The sequence below is a fragment of the Capra hircus genome, chromosome 6 (genome assembly GCF_001704415.2).
Source record: "Capra hircus breed San Clemente chromosome 6, ASM170441v1, whole genome shotgun sequence".
Classification (NCBI taxonomy): Eukaryota; Metazoa; Chordata; class Mammalia; order Artiodactyla; family Bovidae; genus Capra; species Capra hircus.
The window spans coordinates 23,938,280-23,960,610 of NC_030813.1; the positions used below are offsets into that span (position 1 = coordinate 23,938,280).

The 22,331-nt window shown below is 36.8% G+C and overlaps 1 protein-coding gene across 2 annotated transcripts in view; it reads left to right on the top strand.

Annotated features, from left to right (window-relative positions):
• The window catches only part of PPP3CA (protein phosphatase 3 catalytic subunit alpha), a 329,583-nt gene that overhangs the window by 234,563 nt on the left and 72,689 nt on the right, over window positions 1–22,331 (top strand). For both annotated transcript variants that reach the window (XM_018049270.1, XM_018049271.1), the window contains exon 3: window positions 19,394–19,518. In XM_018049270.1, the coding sequence (XP_017904759.1) occupies window positions 19,394–19,518 (125 nt within the window). The remainder of the gene's footprint in view (window positions 1–19,393; window positions 19,519–22,331) is intronic.

The window sequence follows — 22,331 nt, forward strand, 5'->3', positions numbered from 1 at the left end:
TAATAATAAAAAATAGAGTATTTTTAAAAATAACCACTTGTTGCTCCACTCATGGCTTAAATAATTCTAGAGTGGATGAGCACATTATACCACAATACCAGCAACTCCATTCTGAATGGTTTTCCTATTAGAAGTGAATCTTTTCTTTTTCTTTTTAATTGGACAAATGGATTTCCTTTTAACTTTTACTCAACCACCTTTATTTTGCCCTCCAAAAAAGAGAAAAAATAAACCAGGTGTCTCATTCATAAAAATACTCATCATGTTGCTATCTGTTTTGCTTCCTGGACCAAATTACCCCTGTTTCTTATGAAACATGTTTTCAAGGCCCAAAATAAATGTTTATCTATTCCCTTTGGCTATTCTATTTTGTTTCTGTGTTTTTTAACATACAAGATTTCAGAGTGACCTATTTCATGAGGAATTTCAACACAGACATGACACACATTGAGTCTGCAATCAGCTAACACTTCCAGGACCTTTTCAAGATAATGGATATAAACCGAGGCTCCCCTTTTCCTGAGTTTGTTTAAGGATTTTCATGTCATCTCTGAGGGCGCATAGCCCATCTCTTACTAGGAAAAGTTTGTGATATCTGTGTGGGGAAGGTGGTTCACCATGAAGATTCAGATGCTTGTGGTGGTGGAAGTCCTGTTGACACAGCAGAGAGGTGGCAGCAGGCGTGAAGAGCTGTCCTCAGTAACTCACGTCCCACAATGAGAATGCCTGGGTGTAAATTTCAGCTCTGGCGCATATTAGCTTGGGCAGATTGCTTAACCTTTCTCCGATCCCTGTCTGGAAAATGGTGATTAATAATTGAACCTACCTCCTGTGATAATTTGAAGATTAATTGAACTTAAGCATATAAGATTCTTTTGACATATTTTAAGGACTTTTCAGGTGGCTCAGTGGTAAAGAATCTGCCTGCCAATGCAGGATTTGATCCCTGGGTCAGGAAGACCCCTTGGAATAGGAAATGGCAGTCCACTCCAGTATTCTTGTCTGGAGAATTCCATGGACAGAGGAGCCTGGAGGGCTGAGTTCGTGGGGTCACAAAGAGTCGAACACGACTTAGCAATGGAACAACAACAACCAGATTTTCCCCTTCTTATAAGGACACCAGTCATATTGGACTAGAGCTCACCCTAATGGAGTATGGCATCACATTAAGCTGACATCTGCAAAAACCCTATTTCCAAAGAAAGTCGCATTCCTAGGTACCAAGTGTGAGAACACCAAGATACTTTTGGGGGACACAATTCACCTCATTATATCTAATAGCAGAGAAGTTCAAAACAGAAAACCTGGGTGTCCCAGAAGCAAGTAGAAGATAGCGATAGGGAGAGGAGTATGATGGGTGATCTAAGAACAGGTGATGTTTTGAGATTTAAGCAGTGAATAGGTACTAGAGGTTTCAATAAATAAATAATGCAGTCCAAATTAAACCTCTGGGCTAAGATAAGGGAAAATAAGATTTCAGGTCCTCCTGGGGGCAAATTTGGATCCACATCCTAGAGGGCCTGCAGTACTGAACTGGTTGCCAAGAGATTAGCTGTAAACCCAAAGCTAGCACTGAGGATCCAGGTCACTCATGGAAGTGCCTTTCCGCAAATGTGGAATAAATAACTTCTTGACAACTTGGTGGTGTTAATATAGTTTTAATAGCCGTCATAAAAGCAACTGTAGATTTTGATTGCCTGGCCAAATTCCAACCTACACAGTTAGATTTTGTTTATTTAAGATGCTTTCGAAGTCTCCTGGAAGGAGAATGTGTTTGTTTTCTGATTGAGACACTTCACTAAGAATTTACTCTATATAACCATTAGGTATTGTCTGCTCTTGAGAGCTTTACTGGTGGATAAATATGACTTTGTTAGATCCGTAAAACGTTTAATGATACTGTGAATAAAAGGTGCATCATATAGAGAGGCTTATTATGATTGTCTGTGTCTGTACCATCATTATTTCCAGAATAACCAGTCTTGATTTTCCAAATAGAAGATTATGTTTGCAAGTAAGAAGCAGTATGGCCGAAATATTAAGAAACTCATCTCTTTTTGTGTCTTCGTCAAAAAATCTTTTGTAAATATCATATTAAAGACAACTGTGGAAAGAGAAACATGGAAAGTCTACTTAACATAGAATTTTCTAATCCTTACAGGAATTTGAATCAACGAAGATTAGATCATCCCCTAAGTGGAATTTTATATAGTGTTTCGTTTCCAGTTTTCCATGCCTTTCTCACACTTGATCTTTGTATGAAGCCTGCTGCCATCTTCAGAGACATGAGTCATGGTACTTAAGATGTTTTCACCATATTTTAGACATCACAAGATACAGTAGGAGAAGAGGAGAGTCCTGGCATGCACAGTTTTTACATTCTAAGACCTGACCTTTTGCAGTGGTCATTACATGTTTTAATTTAGCTTATGCACTAGGCTGACAGACCTCTCAGTATCTGATTTCATTTCGGCATTTTCCTTTCATTAAGTATCCTCTCTGTGTTTACCTGTGTATCTGTGTATGTGTGTCTAGTATGTCTGTATATTTTCTATGAAAAATAATCTCTATAAAAAGATAGCCAATCCCTTTGGAAGTAAGAAGTGATGAGGTGATGACTTATAGCCAGAAAGAAGAGCTTTAGGTAAACTGCCATGTTTTTTTAGGGATTTCTATCTATACTATAAATGAATCCATCAAAAGTTCTTTACAGATACTAGTTAAAGTGAACATTAAATCATTTCAATGAATTTTCCAGATCTTGCCAACAAATGCTTAAATGAGAACTTAAAACTCTAGCAATAGCAGTGGAATGCCTACAGAAATGATCTTGGAGTTAAACAAAAGTAGAAGAAATTCAATCTTTTTTTTCGTTCTTTCTTTCTTTTTAGCGCACAAACCCTTGTTTGTAGTTGCCTGGAATATTTACCCCATTGTCATTCCTTTTGATGATAGACTTTGCCTGCTCCCATCAATAAGTGGGAAGGGTCACGTGAGCCAAGAATGGCCAGTCAGAGTTCCCTGCACACAGCACTTCATTCAGCAGTGCGTAGCACCAGTTAATCCAGGGCTCAGTTTTGCTGGAAATGGTGGCTCCGCCTCTTAAGTCAACATGCTGTCTAGACCCGATTTGGAAGATACTTTGAAGGAATCCTAACTTCAGTAACAGAAATTAATGTTTAGCGGGAAACTGATATGAGAGTGAAAGGACAGCTTTGTTTAAGCCCAGATTCATTTGTGCCTAAAGTCAGTGATTATATTTTATTGTATTTTATGGGAGAGTAATATGCTTAGTAATATTTGTGAATTGCAGAATTTTCCAAAAACTTGGGAGCAGATCTTTCATGTGGCTTAAAGGTTCTGTGGTTCCTGTGCCCTCCCACCTGTGTGCTGACAAGCTTTGAGACTTCATTGTTATCTTCGAAGCTTTGATGTAGTCTAATTTTCTGTGTTTTTAAGAAATGTAGAAACTCTTTGTTTCAAATACATTGTATTTACAAACTGTGGAAAACACTGTGTGCATCAATTAATAATTCAGAAACCTGTGAATGTTTACTTGCTTGAATAATGAATGCCAGTTAATGGACTTTATAAATGATGGAAACTCAAAAGCATGGAAATAAAAACATGCTGCTCAACACCAATGTAGTCATTTCTGTATAACTTATATATATGTAATTCCTGTTTTAAATATTTCTGCAGTTATTTTTTTCTGATTCAGTCATGTTGTGGGGAAAAAAAAAAAGATGAATAAGAAAGCAATGTTCCCCTTGCTTGCACTTTAAAAAAATTTTTTATTTTGTATTGGGATAGTTTCAGGTGAACATCAAAGGGAATCAGCCATACATATACACGTATCCATTCTACCCCAAACTCCCCTTCTTGCTGTTTGCATCTATATATGTAAAGTTGGGACCATCAGCTACTCATTGAGTGTGTGTGCAAAGTCGCTTCAGTTGTGTCTGACTCTTTGCAACTCCATAGGCTGTAGCCTGCCAGGCTCCTCTGTCCATGGGATTCTCCAGGCAAGAATACCGGAGTGGGTTGCATGCCCTCCTCCAGGGCATCTTCCCAGCCCAGGGATTGAACCCGAGTCTCTTAGGTCTGCTGCACCGGCAGGTGGGTTCTTTACCACTAGTGTCACCTGGGAAGTCCAGCTACTCATTAGCTACCCTTAAATAAAAGGTGAATTTTAATATATGATATCCAGAACTCTTTATCCAGACTGATGATAGTGATACCTTACCTTTGAAATATCATTGTAGTCATTTACTGGGGTGTAGAGGGATGGAGGCAGCTTCTATCAAACGGAGCTAAAAAATGGCTATCATAGAGAAAAAGAACTTACCTTTCTTTGAGTTACTAATCTGTATCAATTGCTACATTATCAGATCTCATCTTCCCAACCACAGTGCAAGGTAGCTGCTATTGTCTTTATTCTGCACATTAGGAACCTGAGGTTTAGAGAGGTAGCGTGACTTACCACAGGTAAGGCAGAATATCTCTTGCCCAGATTCCTTCGGTGACTCCTCTTAGGATGACGTTCAAACTTCTTGACTTCGATGACAAAAACCTTATTCTCTGAACCTTCATCTCGAAAGCTTCATCTCTTTTCATTCCTTACCTAGACTCCAGGTTTACAGGCCACCTTTCACTTTCTAAAATCTGCCACAAGTTGTTTCTTCTTCTGTGAGTCCTGTTCCCTCTTCCTGTTCTTACCATTCTGTGTCTAAGTCCTCCTCCTTCTTAAGATTTCAGCTAACATAGCACATCCTCCAGGAAACTTCCCCAAGTCTACTGTGCCCACTGTGTGTTGTTCATAAATTCACTCGGCAGATATTTCTTGAGGATCCCTTTGTACCAGGCTCTGTCCTGGGCACTAGGAATATAACAGGGAACAAAGAAGGAAAAGATCTCTTCCTTTATGGCTTTTATTCTCGTGTTGTTATTAATAACCTATTTCGTTCGGTATCCTTCATGAGCTGCATGAGAGCTTTGATTATATCTAAGTTGTTTTGTTGCATTCTTAGGGTCTAACACAATGGAATATTGTTGAAATGTTGCCGGCTTGAATATTTATCAAATCAGGGCACAGATGAATGACTTTACTTATTATGTCATTTATAATGGTTCTAATAGAAGTACGAGAATGTTCTGTTTGCCCTCTTTTATCTTTTCACACTGTCACCATTATCATAGCAGACCTCATTGTCTTGTGACTGTATTATTGCAGTGAACCTCTAATTGGAATCAACCTTCTTTCAGTTTTTCTGCACCACTGAATTTTCCACACATCTGCCAGATTTATCTTCTTATATTACTGAAATTGTTCTCCTTCTTCAAAAACAACATGCCAAAAATCCAAGTCCCTTCATAATCTCATGATGCCTTTCTACTTGACTTTAACTTCTGCTGTTTCACATATACCTTTTAATCAATCCAAATTGTTTTGCAATCCACTTAGTCTGGTTGATTTTCACTTTCCTACCTGAAGATCTCTTTCTCTTATTCTCTCATTCTCAACTTATTATAAATGTTATAGCACTTCCTTCACTTCCCTTCAGTTCAGCCGATCTTCATTTCCATAATCTCTGACTTTTCGTAAGACTTCTGTCTATGTCAGTAGTATTCATAAACAAGTTTCAAGCAGCAGAATCTATCCCATCTCCTGCTTCAGCACACACACACATACACACACAAGGAGGGAGAGAGTGGGAGAAAGAGAGTGAGAAGGAAAGAAACACTGCCGGAAACTCCAAGAGATAAAAACAATAAAAGTAGAGCTGATTGTAATAGTGACCCCTAAAATTCCTCATGTCCCCTTCAGCTCTGCAGAACACATTTGAAGCCGGTGTGTGACCTCAGCCACCCTGGTCTTTGTGCAGTCTTACTCTTAGCAAGGGAAAGGTTGAAGGTGGTCAGGATGACAGCACAGCTGAGAAGGAAATCACTTACTCCCGAAACAGAAGTAAAGGATCATACATGCTACACCTGCCTCAGCACGTTTCAAGTCCAGTGTTTTTGGCTTTTGACCACTTCCTAGGAAACATCTGTAGAACATAGAGAGTACCTTATGATTTTTAGCCCCATCTGGTCCCTACTCATGTGTGTAAGTCTTATATCCTAAGTATATTTTATATTTCTTAAGGGAATTAATTGTATTTATGTTCCTTTAGTATAAAGTTATATTTTATATTTATATAAACTTGTCTTCCTACCAGTGTGAAAGAATAATGATTGTTTTTTAATTCATAATTAACAACCTATCACAAAGAAGGTACTTACTAACTCCCTGCTATTTAGTCCTGAATTAAATATCCTCATTTCTGAGCTGTTGTATAGGATTATAAACACTTTGCCCTATCTGACATGTGAACTCTCAGTATGAAGTATCAAAACACCCTAGGTGAAATCAAGTGTTCTTTTGTAAAATGTAGTTGAATTTGTGATGTGACTAAAAACAGACATTTCATATTTTAAAAGATAGCCTTAAGTATTAAGAACCTTAAAGATTTTGTTTAAAATGTGTTAAACAGGTATATAAAAGATGGAAGGAGTTCTGGAAATTTAGTGAGATAGATCTATAAGGAAATGAAACCTGAAATTATGTGATTTTATGAAGCAAACTTTTCCCTAGTTAAAATCACCTAATTTAGTAACTCACCAAACACATTATGAACATGTTTTTCATTTTTTTAATATATATATTTGTCAAAGGAAAGAAAAAGAGTTGATTGATAATTCTGACTGGTCTTTTAGCCATTCAAATATATAGCAAACATTCATCATTTCTAATTGATGAAAATTAAACTAAATTTTAAAGTATGATTACTAATAAACCACAAGTTATGATGAGTTATCAGCAGCTATTTTTTGTGTTCCAAACACCTGCATTAGTTTGTGGTAATCGCTCAGCTTATATGCCATATATAACATGTTAGGAAACATGATTTTTGCATAATTTAATTAGATATGTGTTATATGCTGAAGGAATGAGAAATGTGAGGCATAATTCATGCTCAGATTGGAGACAGTCACATGTTTAAAGATACAAAGCAATGCAAAGGCTCTATGGATTCTGTGATTTCCATCAATTTACGAAATTGTGACCTCTCTTTATATTCATAAAGATTAACAAAATTAACAGCTTTTATCTTTGGAATATAATCAACCCTATAAAAGGAGTCTTCAGTATGAGGGAAGATTAGGTCTGACAGAAATGTGAAATAACCTAGTACAAGTTTTCAAAAATTTCAATTGATGCCCTGTTTGAAAATAAATAAAGCAATCTCATCCCCTTTCTTAATGAATTCGAAATTTCAAAATACAAAAAATCATTACTAAAAGTAAATGGAAAGTATTTGTAATTGGCTATTTATTTTTAGAAAAACTGTATGTGTTCCTCCCTCTGTTAAGAAATTTGACATGATAAACAGGTAATGAAATGATTTGCCCAGATGGGAGACCTAAGTGTTAAACCCATATTTCTTGATCATGAGCTCAGAAGTTTCAGGATGGAGACAGAAATACTCTGATGTCAGGAAGACAATGCTTTTTCATACCATTTGTATATGTGTGCCTCCTCAGGTGTACTCTAAATTTCTTGAGACCATTCCTTGCATGCCTTCCATTTCCTCATTGTTCCAGTATAATCAGCACAAATAAAAAGTACTCAGCCTTTAATGTTGTTTATTTAGCATTTTAATACAGCACTTTAAGGAAATGTTTCATGTTTTAATGTTTTATTCATTTCCCCTAGATAATCTAGACTATTTGCTTAATGAAAGATAAACAAGGAAATGATAAATAGATTAAGGAAAACTAGGTAGAATTAATGGAGAAGGCAATGGCACCCCACTCCAGCACTCTTGCCTGGAAAATCCCATGAACGGAGGAGCCTGGTGGGCTGCAGTCCATAGGGTCGCTAAGAGTCGGACACAACTGAGTGACTTCACTTTCACTTTTCACTTTGATGCATTGGAGAAGGAAATGGCAACCCACTCCAGTGTTCTTGCCTGAAGAATCCCAGGGACGGGGAGCCTGGTGGGTTTCCGTCTCTGGGGTCACACAGAGTCGGACACAACTGAAGTGACTTAGCAGCAGGTAGAATTAAGATAGGCTTATTGTCTTTGTCAGAATTACTTTCCCAGAAATGTTTTTTCTTCACTAATTTTCAAATGAATGTGTTCTAACATGTCTGTGTGGTTCATATATTTTTAATAATTACTGAATTAAGAATTAAAAGTTCCATTTCCAAACATGCCTCAGATAACAAATAAACATGTTTTTACTGACAAAATGGTATAATCAATATAATATAATCAATTCTTCTTTCCATCGGGTCATTAAGTATTATCTGTTAGAAAGAGCACTTACTAGCTTTGTTTACTTACTGCTACTGCTGCTGCTAAGTCGCTTCAGTCGTGTCCAACTCTTAGCGACCCCATGGACTGCAGCCTACCAGGCTCCTCCGCCCTTGGGATTTTCCAGGAAACAGTATTAGAGTGGGGTGCCATTGCCTTCTCCAAGTAGACATAAATAGAGCTGACTACTTCAAAATCTGCGATAGGTAAAAACCCTTATATGAATATCCCCACTGCCTAAATTGCCAAATTAGTGATGAAAATATGGACTTTAGAATTAAATATCATTAGTTTGCTTTCCCTCGGTTTTAAAAATATTAAAAACAAGGTAATTTTTTACATTGTCAAAATTTGACAGATATCATAACTCAGAAGATTTTTCTTAACCAAGTTTTCCAGAAACCAAAGAAAAGTAGTTTTAAAAAAATTCCATTTGGTGAAATACCTTACATTTTTTCTGTTTACTGTGTCACTTTCAGCTTTTGAAACATGACTGCCATTACACAGCCAAGGAACAGAGTGGTCTTGTAAATGAGCTCTGCTAACAAAAGAACATGGGACTAACTGGAAACATGGTGCTGTTGCTGGCTGAAAGATGGGTACTATCACTAAAGCCATTTGGAAATCCTCCCACTCTTACAAAATGGAAATTGTGGAACATGAGACCTAGTCTATTTGATTTCAGCCTTAACATCTTTCAACATATGACAGCATACATTTGGATAAAAAGTGAAAGAAAATAGAACAGCTTTGTGTATGTTTTATTTATGGCCACATTGACTACAGTTGCTCTCCATCAGTCTAAATCTGGCAGAGATGTTTCTTAGTAGACAACCCTTGTAATAGTGGCCACATCTACCATTCACCTTGCACCAGTGCGTTGCAGGTGCTACGACATGCTGAGCTTTTTTATTCATTTATACTGGTTCATTTAATTGAAAAAAAAACTTACTAAAAAAAAAAAAAAGGTCTATTATGAATCCTCTTACAGGTGTGGCATTGGAAAAGGAAATGGCAACTCACTCCAGTATTCTTGCCTGGGATATCCCATGGACAGTAGAGACAATGGAGAGAGCCACAGTCCATGGGATCACAAAAGAGTTGGACACGACTTGGCAACTAAACACCAACAACAGCATGGATGAGGCATCTGAGGCCTCCTACAAATACACCAGTAGCAGCTTACAGGGGGAAATAGTCAAAAGCTTAAAGAATTGTGGTAAAAAAGAATAGAGTGCAACTGCATAAGATTTGGAAAAGCCCATGCTTTCTTGAGATGATAAAGCTGATTCAGAGAGAGTTAATAAGAAAGTGATTAACAGAAACGTTACAGCTTATTGATTAAGGTTAATCAGAAGAAATATACACATAAAACCGAAACTCATGAACAGCAATTATGAAACAGCCTCACAGACTGTGTTTTCAACCATTACACACTACTGCTTCTCACCCAGGAAAAAATAACGTGTCCAAGAAAAAGCCAGAATTCAAAGTATAATGTGGCCACAGCTTCCAGACAATTTAAAAAAGCAAAAAACCTTCCAGATATACCACTTTGGAAGAACCAGGATGGGAATGCTAAGGCATAGACCTCTACCCCTAGGTCTGGTTACTATGATGGGAGCCCATATTTCAGGATCCTGGAGGGAGTTCATAGAATCTGAAACCTGGTATCAGTATTTCAGAGAGTGAAGAGAACAATCTTTCATTTATTAATACATATATAAATATATGTTATCAAGTTTAATTACTTTTGGATGAAATTACATCATCTCACAGATGATCCAGTACCCTTGATTATCTGGTGATAACAATCGAGGGTTTACTGAACTACATAATGTGGATAAATCCACATATCAAATAAGGTATAGTTTTCAGGACTGATCAAACTTGGACACATGAACAGAGTCATGATCAAATTTAATTAAATAACACTGTAAGTATTGTATATATTACTTATTGTTTCTATTTGCTAGTATCACAGCCATGACGGTGACTTAAAATAATTCAATAATGTTATTATTGATCTGTAACAGGCATGTTGGTAAAATATGAATTATGCTGAAATAGAAAAATAGTGATAACAGATGGAACAAAGTCATTCTTACTCAGTAGATTAGGTTATTCCAGTAAATAAAATTTGAAAAAATCACAATAGTGAGAAGACTCATCTTTAAGGTAAAAAAAACCACATACATTTCAGTAGTCAACTCTTCTGCTGATTAGAATACCTGGTGAATATATCATGGTGCTGTGTATGCTTAGTTCTTCTGTAAAACAGTTTAAAAATATAGACTCTTCTAATTTTTTTCCATCTAATTATCGTTGTAACCTGAGGTTGAGAGAATTCATGAAGTATTCATATTTAGTACTGTATTTTTATTTTATTATCTACTGTAATCTACGAGATATCCCACTCTTGTTTTTTCAGTTGTCCTGTTTCATTTCTCATTAACACTGGCTAACAGTATATCTTTGTAAAACAGTGTCAGAAATATAAAGAAAATGTTTGAAATTATTGCTGCTAATTTACACTAGAGCTATTATTGTTTTGTATTTAGCTTCATAACTTTATTTTTTTCTTTTAAATCCTTGAAATGTCACTACTTTGTGAATTTTAATTTGATTTAGAGACTTTTCATTAATGTTTTATACTATCAAGCCCTGATTAAGAATTCATATTTTATGTTTTATAAAATACCTGATAAATGTGCAACATTTGAAAAATAGTATTCATTACGGTAAAAATATTATTTTGAAGTATACCTCTTTGATGGATTAAAACCATCTTAGTTTTTCTTATTCAGTTTATTTTATAGTTAGTGAAGATTTCTAGATGTATAGTGAATGCCCTAGTGAAGCTCACTTTTATCTCAGTAATTGCTTAATTTCAGAAGTGTACACATTCTGCTAATGAACCACACATATTCAGGCTGGCTGGTTTGTATCTGAATTTATCATCCACTAAAGTTACATAAGCCTGGATTGTCAACAGGGGGAAACAGATATGTGCTTGAGGTACCCGCTGTGTTTAGCATCTAACAAAACCTCTAAATGTAAGATCATTCTCTCCGAAACTGCAGATTTTGGAACAGAAAAAGTTGTAGCAGATAGAGGATTCAAAAACCAAACCAGTAAATTCAATAGGATAATCTCCTCATGCTGAGAATTATACATAATGTTAGTTCCTTAACATTAGAAAGGGTATCATCTTGGAAAAATGTGGTTATTATGGAAAAAATATTGGGTTGGATTAAATGAAGCTGAAAGTAGAGTGGACTTCTAATGGTGAAAATTGTTCAGCAACTCAGTAATGTCTTCTCTAAAAGAAAAATTACAATCTGTTAAGTTTTGTGAGAACTGGAAAAACTTTTAGAAGAAGTTATTCTACTTTATATAATCTTCCAAGATGATAAAAGCCAGTATTTTGGAGGAACTAAAAGATCTTTGTAGAAAAATAAATAGTGAATCAAGAATTAAAAAAACTTGACTTCTAAGGCATAATATTGATGCCATTTTGAAATACCAGTCCATGAAAAATCTATTTTCACCTGTACCGTATTATTTGACTGTTTTTGTTGTTTGTTTTTTAAAACTCCTCTGTCTCTAGACATACTAATTTCTATAGGCATTCTTTAACATAGAATTCTATGACATTATAAAATTTTTGCTTAGCATCAGTAAAAAGTTGAGCTATTGATATTCCTTGAAGAATTTCCTTAGATATAAACAAGTAAACAGGGCCAAATGTGGATATAGACAAGTAAACAGGGCCAAATGTGGATATAGACAAGTTCAGTCCAGTTCAGTCACTCAGTCATGTCTGACTCTTTGCAACCCCATGAATCACAGCACGCCAGGCCTCCCTGTCTATCACCAAGTCCCGGAGTTCACTCAAACTCACGTCCATCAAGTCGGTGATGCCATCCAGCCATCTCATCCTCTGTTGTCCCCTTCTCCTCCTGCCCCCAATCCCTCCCAGCATCAGAGTCTTTTCCAATGAGTCAACTCTTTGCATGAGGTGGCCAAAGTACTGAAGTTTCAGCTTTAGCATCAGTCCTTCCAAAGAACACCCAGGGCTGATCTCCTTCAGAATGGACTGGTTGGATCTCCTTGCAGTCCAAGGGACTCTCAAGAGCCTTCTCCAACACCACAGTTCAAAAGCATCAATTCTTCAGCACTCAGCCTTCTTCACAGTCCAACCCTCACATCCATACATGACCACAGGAAAAACCATAGCCTTGACTAGATGGACCTTTGTTGGCAAAGTAATGTCTCTGCTTTTGAATATGCTATCTAGGTTGGTCATAACTTTCCTTCCAAGGAGTAAGCGTCTTTTGATTTCATGGCTGCAGTCACCATCTGCAGTGATTTTGGAGCCCACAAAAAACGTCTGACACTGTTTCCACTGTTTCCCCATCTATTTGCCATGAAGTGATGGGACCAGATGCCATGATCTTCGTTTTCTGAATGTTGAGCTTTAAGCCAATGTTTTCACTCTCCTCTTTCATTTTCATCAAGAGGCTTTTTAGTTCCTCTTCACTTTCTGCCATAAGGGTGGTGTCATCTGCATATCTGAGGTTATTGATATTTCTCGCAGCAATCTTGATTCCAGCTTGTGCTTCTTCCAGCCCAGCGTTTCTCATGATGCACTCTACGTATAAGTTAAATAAGCAGGGTGACAATATACAGCCTTGACGTACTCCTTTTCCTATTTGGAACCAGTCATATATAGGGCCAAATGTGTGGATCAGAGCATGAATTCAAGGCTTTTGAAAGTAGTTTTATGACAAAGTATGTATTTTATTTTATCTTACACTTGTTAATGTGTCTCCCACTCAGGATGGAATCTGTAGCAGAGTCTTTACAAACTCTCACTTGTATAGCAAGTATACTGGGACTTCATCCTCATATGTTCAGTATGGTCTACTTTTTACATTTTTCCAAGATAGCAATTTAGTTGCCAATGTGAATTTAAAAACAATAGAAGTCTTTGAAAAATAGTTAAGTTAAAATATGGGTATACTTTCTTGCAGAATCATTAATTTAGGCATGCATTCTTCATTACACATATCACATATGTGTAGTTGGCATTTCTCTTAGTCAGGAGATGCAAAGCATAGGCTTGATCTTCATTTTGGTTATCTTTCCAACTTGTCCTCCATACTCTGAGCTTATTTTCTCAAGAGGCCATTTGCCGTCAATATGCTGGCGATTATCTTCTCTCTTTAGCAGTGTGCCAGTTCTAGGGACTCTTAGACTTGCCCTGTGACTGATTCATTGTCTAGTTTGTAGATGCCAAGAGCTTTCTCAGCTAACTGCAAAGAGCCTCTTGTTCCTGCCCCAGCTATTTATTGCGGTTTCACTTTAGCACTACTTTGCTGTAATCTACACTGAGAAATGTCTTGAACTTGTTTAATGACTTCCTAACTGGTGCACTGACCACTAATCTCCAAATAATTCCTCCTTTGTGATGGGTGGCTTTATACACACACACATTTTATATTTATGTTTACATGTACATCAACCTCCTAAGTTTGTGATTTCAAAGTTTAATAACTAGCTCTCTAGCAATGATATGAGAAATAAAAGCTATTTCCTTTCCCAAGAAACACAGACAGATTTTTTCTGTACGTTATTTTGTTTCCCCCTTCAAAATTCCATGCTCTTCTTCAGAAGACTTAGGTCAAAAATTATGAGACCACTCATGTGAGGGTAATTTTCAATAAACTTTCATTTACTGTGGGCTAAAAGCAGAGACATTACTTTGCCAACTAAGGTCCGTCTAGTCAAGGCTATGGTTTTTCCAGTAGTCATGTATATGTGAGAGTTGGACTGTGAAGAAGGCTGAGCGCCGAAGAATTGATGCCTTTGAATTGTGTTGGAGACGACTCTTAAGAGTCCCTTGGACTGCAGGGAGATCCAACCAGTCCATTCTGAAGGAGATCAACCCTGGGATTTATTTGGAAGGAATGATGCTAAAGCTGAAACTCCAGTACTTTGGCCACCTCATGCGAAGAGTTGACTCATTGGAAAAGAGTCTGATGCTGGGAGGGATTGGGGGCAGGAGGAGAAGGGGGCGACAGAGGATGAGATGGCTGGATGGCATCACTGACTTGATGGATGTGAGTCTGAGTGAACTCTGGGTGTTGGTGATGGACAAGGAGGCCTGGCGTGCTGCGATTCATGGTGTCGTAAAGAGTCGGACACGACTGAGCGACTGAATTGAACTGAACTGAACTGAAGAGTCACCAGGGGATGGAAATAGTATTAAAAGGCAATTACTCAAAAGTGATTGTTTGCTTTGGTATTACTTATTAGTTGGTTATTTAGGCATAATTTATGTATTTTCTAATAGTAGTTGAGAGAAAAGTAAGAAAAAAAAAAATGTGAGCATCATAAGATGTTAGTCCCTCTTGCACCATTTGGTTGTACTGAGGATGTTAGAACAGCCACATTCAAAACCACTTCATCACCTGACTTAGAAAAAGAACCAAGAAGAAGGTAATGACAACCTTCTCAATAACTCGATTCTACTGCTCAGTGTTCCTGGTAGATCTTACTTGTGCAGTGTAAAAACAAGTGGAGGACTTGTTGCATCTCACAGGAAAAAGAACCATCATGCTGTAGCATGTCAGGAATGGATTAGGGTACTGGTGGTCCAGAAAAAAGCTCATGTTTCTCTTCATTATGTGTTAATTAACTATCGTAACTATACATTTCTTATAGAAATATGTTTAAGTATGTTCATAATCTATTGAAGACATAATAAGTATTTTTGAACATTCATTCAAATGGATGGATAATTTCATAGAGATGAGGAGTGCTTTCATTACGTGTCCTGTATTCCTATCTTTTTGGTGCGTTTTCAGTATAGTAGGGCTTTCAAAGCTGGCCCCTAGTCAAGTTCCTGCCTGCCAGCAGTGTTCCATTGGAAAATGAGAAGCAAATAATGAGAAGCTGGGGGAATATGGGAAGCAGAAGTATTTGGTGAAGAATGAGCTTGCCTTGAAGGTATAATAGAACTTGTCAAAGGCTGTTTGTTCTAGTGAAAGTGAAGTCGCTCAGTCATGTCTGACTCTTTGCGACCCCATGGACTGTAGCCTATCAGGCTCCTCCGTCCATGGGATTTTCCAGGCAAGAGTGCTGGAGTGGATTGCCATTGCCTTCTCCAGGGGATCCTTCTGACCCAGGGATCGAACCCGGGTCTCCCGCATTGCAGACAGGCGCTTTACCGTCTGAGCCACCAGGGAAGCCCGCTGTTTGTTCTAGAAGTGCTGTTAAAACCAAGGACGTTGAAGATGAAAGGACCTGGCCTCATAGGGAGTTACCGGCTGTGAGCAACCAAGCACATGGTTTGCCTCATTAGCTAAAATTTGCTGGACTTTATTTCTCTCAATGTTGTAGGTACCCAAGTGGATGGAAGGTGGGGTCTATGGCATTGCATAGATGGAAGGTTACTGGGCTGTACTTTTCGCTTAATGTGACACGGTACCCTTCCCTCTGTGTGATGTCCTAACCCCACCCTCCATCCTTTGGGTACTGAAGCATGGATACCTCAGTATGGTGGTCACTCTCTTCTTGATTTTTGAAATCAAAATAGTGAATGTTCCCAAATATTAGGACTTTGGGATGAATTCTTCATCTGAAAGCTGAAATGCACAAGGCCTGAGCAATAGCCACATTCAAATGCATGAATAAGTGTGCTCTTTGTTTAGATTCATTCCTCTGTCCTAGACTCCATCAAGCAATCACTTCAATAGCATCCTTTCAGGTAGTAAGGATTTCTGATCTCACACCAACCTGGGATTAGCATTGAACAAAATTGCCTTTCCAATGTGTGTCTCTCCCACCTGTGCGTACTGTGAGGGGAACCACACAAGCATGCAGAATGAGGGCTCAGTCTGCTAAGACAGGGTGGAAAGCACTGGTCTCTCATCTTACTGGCTAGATAACTTCCTCTGAAGAGCTTGTTATCAGTCTGCATCTCTTGCGATTCTGATTCAGGACCCAGAAATCTGTAGTTTCAAAAGCTCTACAAGTGTTTCTGTTGTAGAACCAGGTAAAGAAATCACCATAACCTGCATGGAGGTCCCTCATTCTCCCCCAGTCTTGCCACAATACTGTTTTGAAAGCTGTGACTTGAAAGGCTTAAAACAAATACCATCTCAGACAAGTTGAGGACCTTCAGCTTCCCCCGGGGCAAACTCCCACTGTGGTCCATCTCTGTTGGTCTGAGGGGCCCCTCAAAAGCTTGACTTCTGTAATGAATGGGTTTCCAAATTCAGCACAGCACAGGCCCAGTGAAGAATTCTAGGGTAGCACATTTCTCTACCACTGGATGGTAGGCACCATTCTCCATGTCCGGGTTACAGTGGACAAGAGCTGACAGCTTCTCACAGGTTATAGTTCTTATACAGCTTACAGTCCAGTGGGAAGAATCAGGGAAGAAACAGACATGCAAATTAATCAGCTAGATTATTCCTGAGAGTAATAAGTACTATGAAGAAAGTAAAACAAGTTAATGGAAAGAAGAATGCTTTTGGAAAGAAGTATACTGACAAATAGCTCAGACTTACTGGAAGAAAAAGGGTCAGCCTGTGGGTGTACAAGAAAGAAACGTGGCCTATTTGAGACAGAGAAGACTGGCATCTACTGAATAAGAAAAGCAATAGGATGGTGACCAAATAGATATAAAAATGATTTTGGGGAAAAAAAAAAGATACATGGTTTTCACTTAAACTGATCTGGGAAATCCTTCAACCTTAGTCAAAATATCTCAATTATTCAGGTATATTCTATTTGAGCTACTGTTTCCTTTTGTTGGGCTTTGAGTATTTTTTATGATTGTATATGCAAGTTGCTTTTCTTTGCTGAAGATTATCATAAGTGGTCCTTACTATAAAAGCATGGTTTGAATTGCGTGGCTGGTGTAAGGTAGTCAGTGGTAATGTGGCCGTCCTACTAGTAACTGAATTTCAGAGTATCTTGTTTCCCACGCCAGCTTTACAGCAGTTGCTCCCTGATCTTTTATATCATCAAGCCAAGATCCAGTAATTGTGCTGATCTTGTATTGATATATCATTGAGATTCTCTCTTAGCACAAAGTGACTGTAAGCCAAAAAGAAGAGCTTACTTTCCAGTTTTTATAAAATTGCATTCACAATAATGTAATTCTGTACTCCAATGAAAGAAAAGTTGTCCTTAATGTCTACATCATCTAGAGCCCATGTATTTATAAAATTGTGTGATTCTAGTTGCCGGATTATGCTGCAATTGTATGTCAGTAATTCCAAGTTCATGATCCACAACCTGAATTAGTGTCTTGGTATTTGTCATTGACATGACAATATAAAAAATAATGATCCATGAATTTCCAGCCGTGGCCAGGAATTGAAATGGAGGAATGGAAAGGGCAGGAGAGGATAGGAGGGGAGGGAAAAGTGAAGGATATGCTCCAGAATGTTTTTCATTCCTCCTTCCTCCTTTACCCTGAGCACCAAAATCCCATTCTTTCTGGTACCTTGATATTTTTGATACAACTATTTTGAAATGCCACTTTGATCTCACAGTTTTCAAGTTCATACCAGGTTTCAGGAACTCTTCTAATTCCATTACATTATTGATACCTTTAATTCTCACAATAGCCAAGTAAGTTAAAGTACCAATATCATCCCATTTTATACATGAATACATTGAGGCTCAGAGAAGTTGAGTAACATACCCAGAATCTCTCAGGATTGAAGCCTGAGGGTCTTTTGCATGGCAAAAATGAGAATTTATATGGCATTTTTATTCATCCATTGTTTTACAGTATTTTTTTTAATCAGTGAATCCCTTTGATTCATATTTCCTTCTGTCAGCTTTCATCACATAAAGGGATGAAGTTGAAGATATTTCAGCTTGCTTTCGACTACAGCATAGACTGTGTTAAGATAGCAAGCATCCTTTGACCTCTTGATTTCCTATTCACTGATACATTCATTCTGTGAACCTCTTAGCATGAAAGAAATAGCCAAATCATTCATCATTCAAGCATAAAATTGTCTTAAAATATTAAATATATACACATATGTAAACCCTATAAAATGTCAAAGATATTATAACATGATAGTTGACAGCAAAAGCTTTGAATTAGACAAATCTGAATTGAAACTCTGTATCATTCATTTTTAACAGTGATCTTGTCCAGCCACATAACCATAATGGAGATAATATTTATCTTTTAGAGATTTGAAAGTAACAGAGGAAACAGTACTGAATAAGTGGTTTTTAAACTGAGAGACTACATGGCTTTTAAGAATTTTTGTTTTAAAGAGAAGGTGAGAAAGTTAAGAAATTGCAATTCCCAGTGATTTTTTTTTTTTTTTACTGTTTCATAGGATTTCATTTCAAAATTTGAAAAAAGTTTAACATCTGATACTAGGGTTCATCTTATAAAAATGCTCATTTATGATATCAATTTAAATTTAATTGGTTTTTTCTTTCTCAATGGTACCTAAAATAATGATGTGTTTTATAATTGATGACATTTTAGAGTCAATTAAATACAATTTTTATAATATGTATCAACTTTTCTTCAGGAGGCAATAACATGTAATAGATATATGTTTAGATATCAGTATATAGGTTATGCCAAATTCTTTGTCTTTGACACATCTGCAAAAGGAAAACCTATTCCATGATATTGTTAGTATTAAATTACAAACTGTGTATAAAACTGTCAGCACAGTGCAGTTTTGTTAAACAATTCTGGTGCAGAATTGTTAAACGCACAACAATAATAGCTATTATTATTGTTGTTGTTATTTTTCCATTTAATCTGTGAAGTGATAGAGACCTGGATGCAAAGCGAGGTTTGCCACAGATTAACTTTGGAAACTCTGTCCTACTTTCCTGTTTTGCAAAAGAATGTTGTGGCTGAGATGGCCTCTGAATTCCTTCTGGCTCTAAAATTTTGTAATTTTATTATCTAATTCAGAATTGGAACATAATATAACCATAAAATGAATTTCCTTTGTTTCTTTCAGTTTGTGGGGACATCCATGGACAATTCTTTGACTTGATGAAACTCTTTGAAGTGGGGGGATCTCCTGCCAACACTCGCTACCTCTTCTTAGGGGACTATGTTGACAGAGGGTACTTCAGTATCGAAGTAAGTCTGCATGATTCCTTTTAGCTGTTCAGTAATGGATTAACACTATTTTAGCAAGATAAAAGTGGTGAATATTATTGTGTTAAATAAATCCCTAGTCTTTAACAATAAACTCCAATAGATATACTTTGGGAGATGCTGTATATTCCTATTTTTCATTGATTCCTATGTGCTTCTTATTGCATAGAAATGTCAAGGAATTGGCTAATAGTAAGATTTTGCCTTTTGTACTTTTTACAAATTTGCAACTTTGCAAAAATTGCATCATATTTTACATTAGCTAATTCTGTCTCCTCTTGAGAGAACTAATAAAAGTCGATTAAATAGATTTGTGTGGTTATATCTTAGGAGGCACTAAGTTATTTTTGTAAATGGATAATCAAGTGCATGTCTGTCTGTCTGCATTTGTGTGTGAGTGTGTGTGAGTACACTTACAGCTGCTGTTTTGTCTTGTATGGCACCTGTCATCTAACTAGGGTTATTTGTCAAAATCATTTATTAAAACAAAACAGATAACCTTTGAGTAGACGTTCATCCTCAGCCTCCCAACTGCTTCTGTTTCAGGTAAGTAGAAGTTACGTTCAAAATAAAGTCAAGAACGCATGTAAGAATTAAAGATTTTAAAATTAAAAAAATAAAAAACAAAAACAAAAAAAACAACAACAAAATAAAGTCAAGGGTCTTGTTTTATTCACACCTTTGCTCTTCTTCCTGGTGCTTAATGTGGTGTTTCATACATAGAAATAACTTATAAATACTTATTAAAAGAAATAATTATAAATAAGAATAAGTTTTAAAGAGCTCATGCTATAGCAGATGACATTATATGTACTCTTGGAAATAATACTTTAAAAAGGAAAACAATTATTCTTAAGTAAAGAGAGAAATCAAATTTACTGAAGACCCACACCAATGTAATACATTCATAGTAATCATTTATAAAAGAAATTCTAGGTTTTAAAATTTTATCATAATATTTTATTATAGGAATATTTAATGTTTAAGAACATCACTCTTAGATGGCTTTTACTTTTAAACTGTTATACTAACTTTTGAAGGGGGTGGTATTCCAATTCAGTTCACCTCCAGTCATTGACCATATGTATGTGTATCTGTAGTGTGTGTATATATATATATATATATATATATATACACATACACACACACATTGTGTATAGCCATCAATATATTAATCGCATTTAAAGATCACATGTTTCTTAATTATTCATGCTGGTAAGGGAGGGAGGGTTGTAGAAGTTCAAAAAAAGGAAATACATTTAGGTATTTCTACCATTTAGTAAGCAAGTTTTATCAAGCACATAAAATGTATATGCACGGTAATTGGGAGAATTTAAAGAAGTATACATCCTTGCTCTCTAGAAGCCTAAATCAATACAGGAAAATATAACTATAAACAGCTCTGTAGAATCAGAAGCCTAAAATAGATAGTCATCCAGGATTCAATTGTCATTTGAACTGGTTATTAAAATCTTGGGATAAAAGGGGTACAGAAGATAATTACCACTGGAATATAGAAATTTGGGAGAATTTTGAAAGCATATATGGCTGGGGTAAGAAACAAAGAACAAGTAAGATTTAGCTCAGAGGAAAACTGAACTGAGAAAAGCACAGAAGAAGAAATTAAGAAACCTTGTAAAACCTCATTCATGGGCTGACTTCACCAACATGGCAGAGAAGTGTGAAGGAGTACAAATTTTGTAAGACCTTTGTATCACTTTAGGGCTAGTATCTGCCAAGAGTAAAGAAAAAAATAATGGTGGTTTTGAACAGAAGTTTATTTCTCTGTCAAGTAAAAACCCATAGATGGGTGGACCATGACTGGTGTGACTCAGCCTGGCCCCAGGGCCCAGGCTGTCTGCCTTATTGATCTGAGGAGTGTGACCTCCTTCCAAAGTCAACCTCATGACCCAAGAGGTTGGGCCACACCAGCTTCAGCCCTCATGTTCTCACATTACATGCAGCTTGAAGGAAAAGAAGAAAGAAAGAGTATGCCTTCTCATTTGAAGACGTTTTCCAGAAGGGGCATAGTTATTTCCTGTGGGCCAGAGTTTGTGGACTTGGCTAAATGTGATTTCCATGTGTAGACAGATTTGAGAAAGACTGTAGGAGACAGGAAACTGCAATGGGAGGTAAAGAGTTTCTGTTCTTCCCTTAAATTAAGGTTATGTGGAATCAAAGTAAATATTTTTAAAAATTATTTTAGTGACTCAAATTGACATTATTCATTTGACATTTCTATGTTCCTATGAAAGGTTCAGAGAATAACTACAATCGGTGTACTATATACTTCCTTTGAATCTCATCTTCTAAGCAAAGAATGGTGAAGACTCTCCTGTAGGGACTGATTATTTTTATCAGCCAAATGATGGAGTGTTGTGTTAGAACTTTTCCTCTTAACGTTACCAGTCTATTCACCTCTCGAAACTTCAGAAACTCTCTCTAATTAGAGCTTTTTTAGAACTGTTTCTTTAAAGTAAAGAAGTTGAGAAGCAGTAATCACTAACTGGTTCCTCAGTAGATTTTAATTTTAGTCTACAATTAATCTAGATACTTGAACTATGATAGTTTATATAATATATATTAAGCAAAGAATAAAAATCTGAAAACAAACGTTGGAGAAATAGCAAATGTGGCTATCAGAGGACACTGATAAACTTTAAAACTTCTGAGATGCATGTACCATAGTTCCCATCTTTAAAAACAGCTCTTTAATTAAACTTTAGAAGTCTGAGAGTACAGCCCCAGGGACTTGGCCACATGCACACAAAATGACAAAAATGTGATGGCCTCAT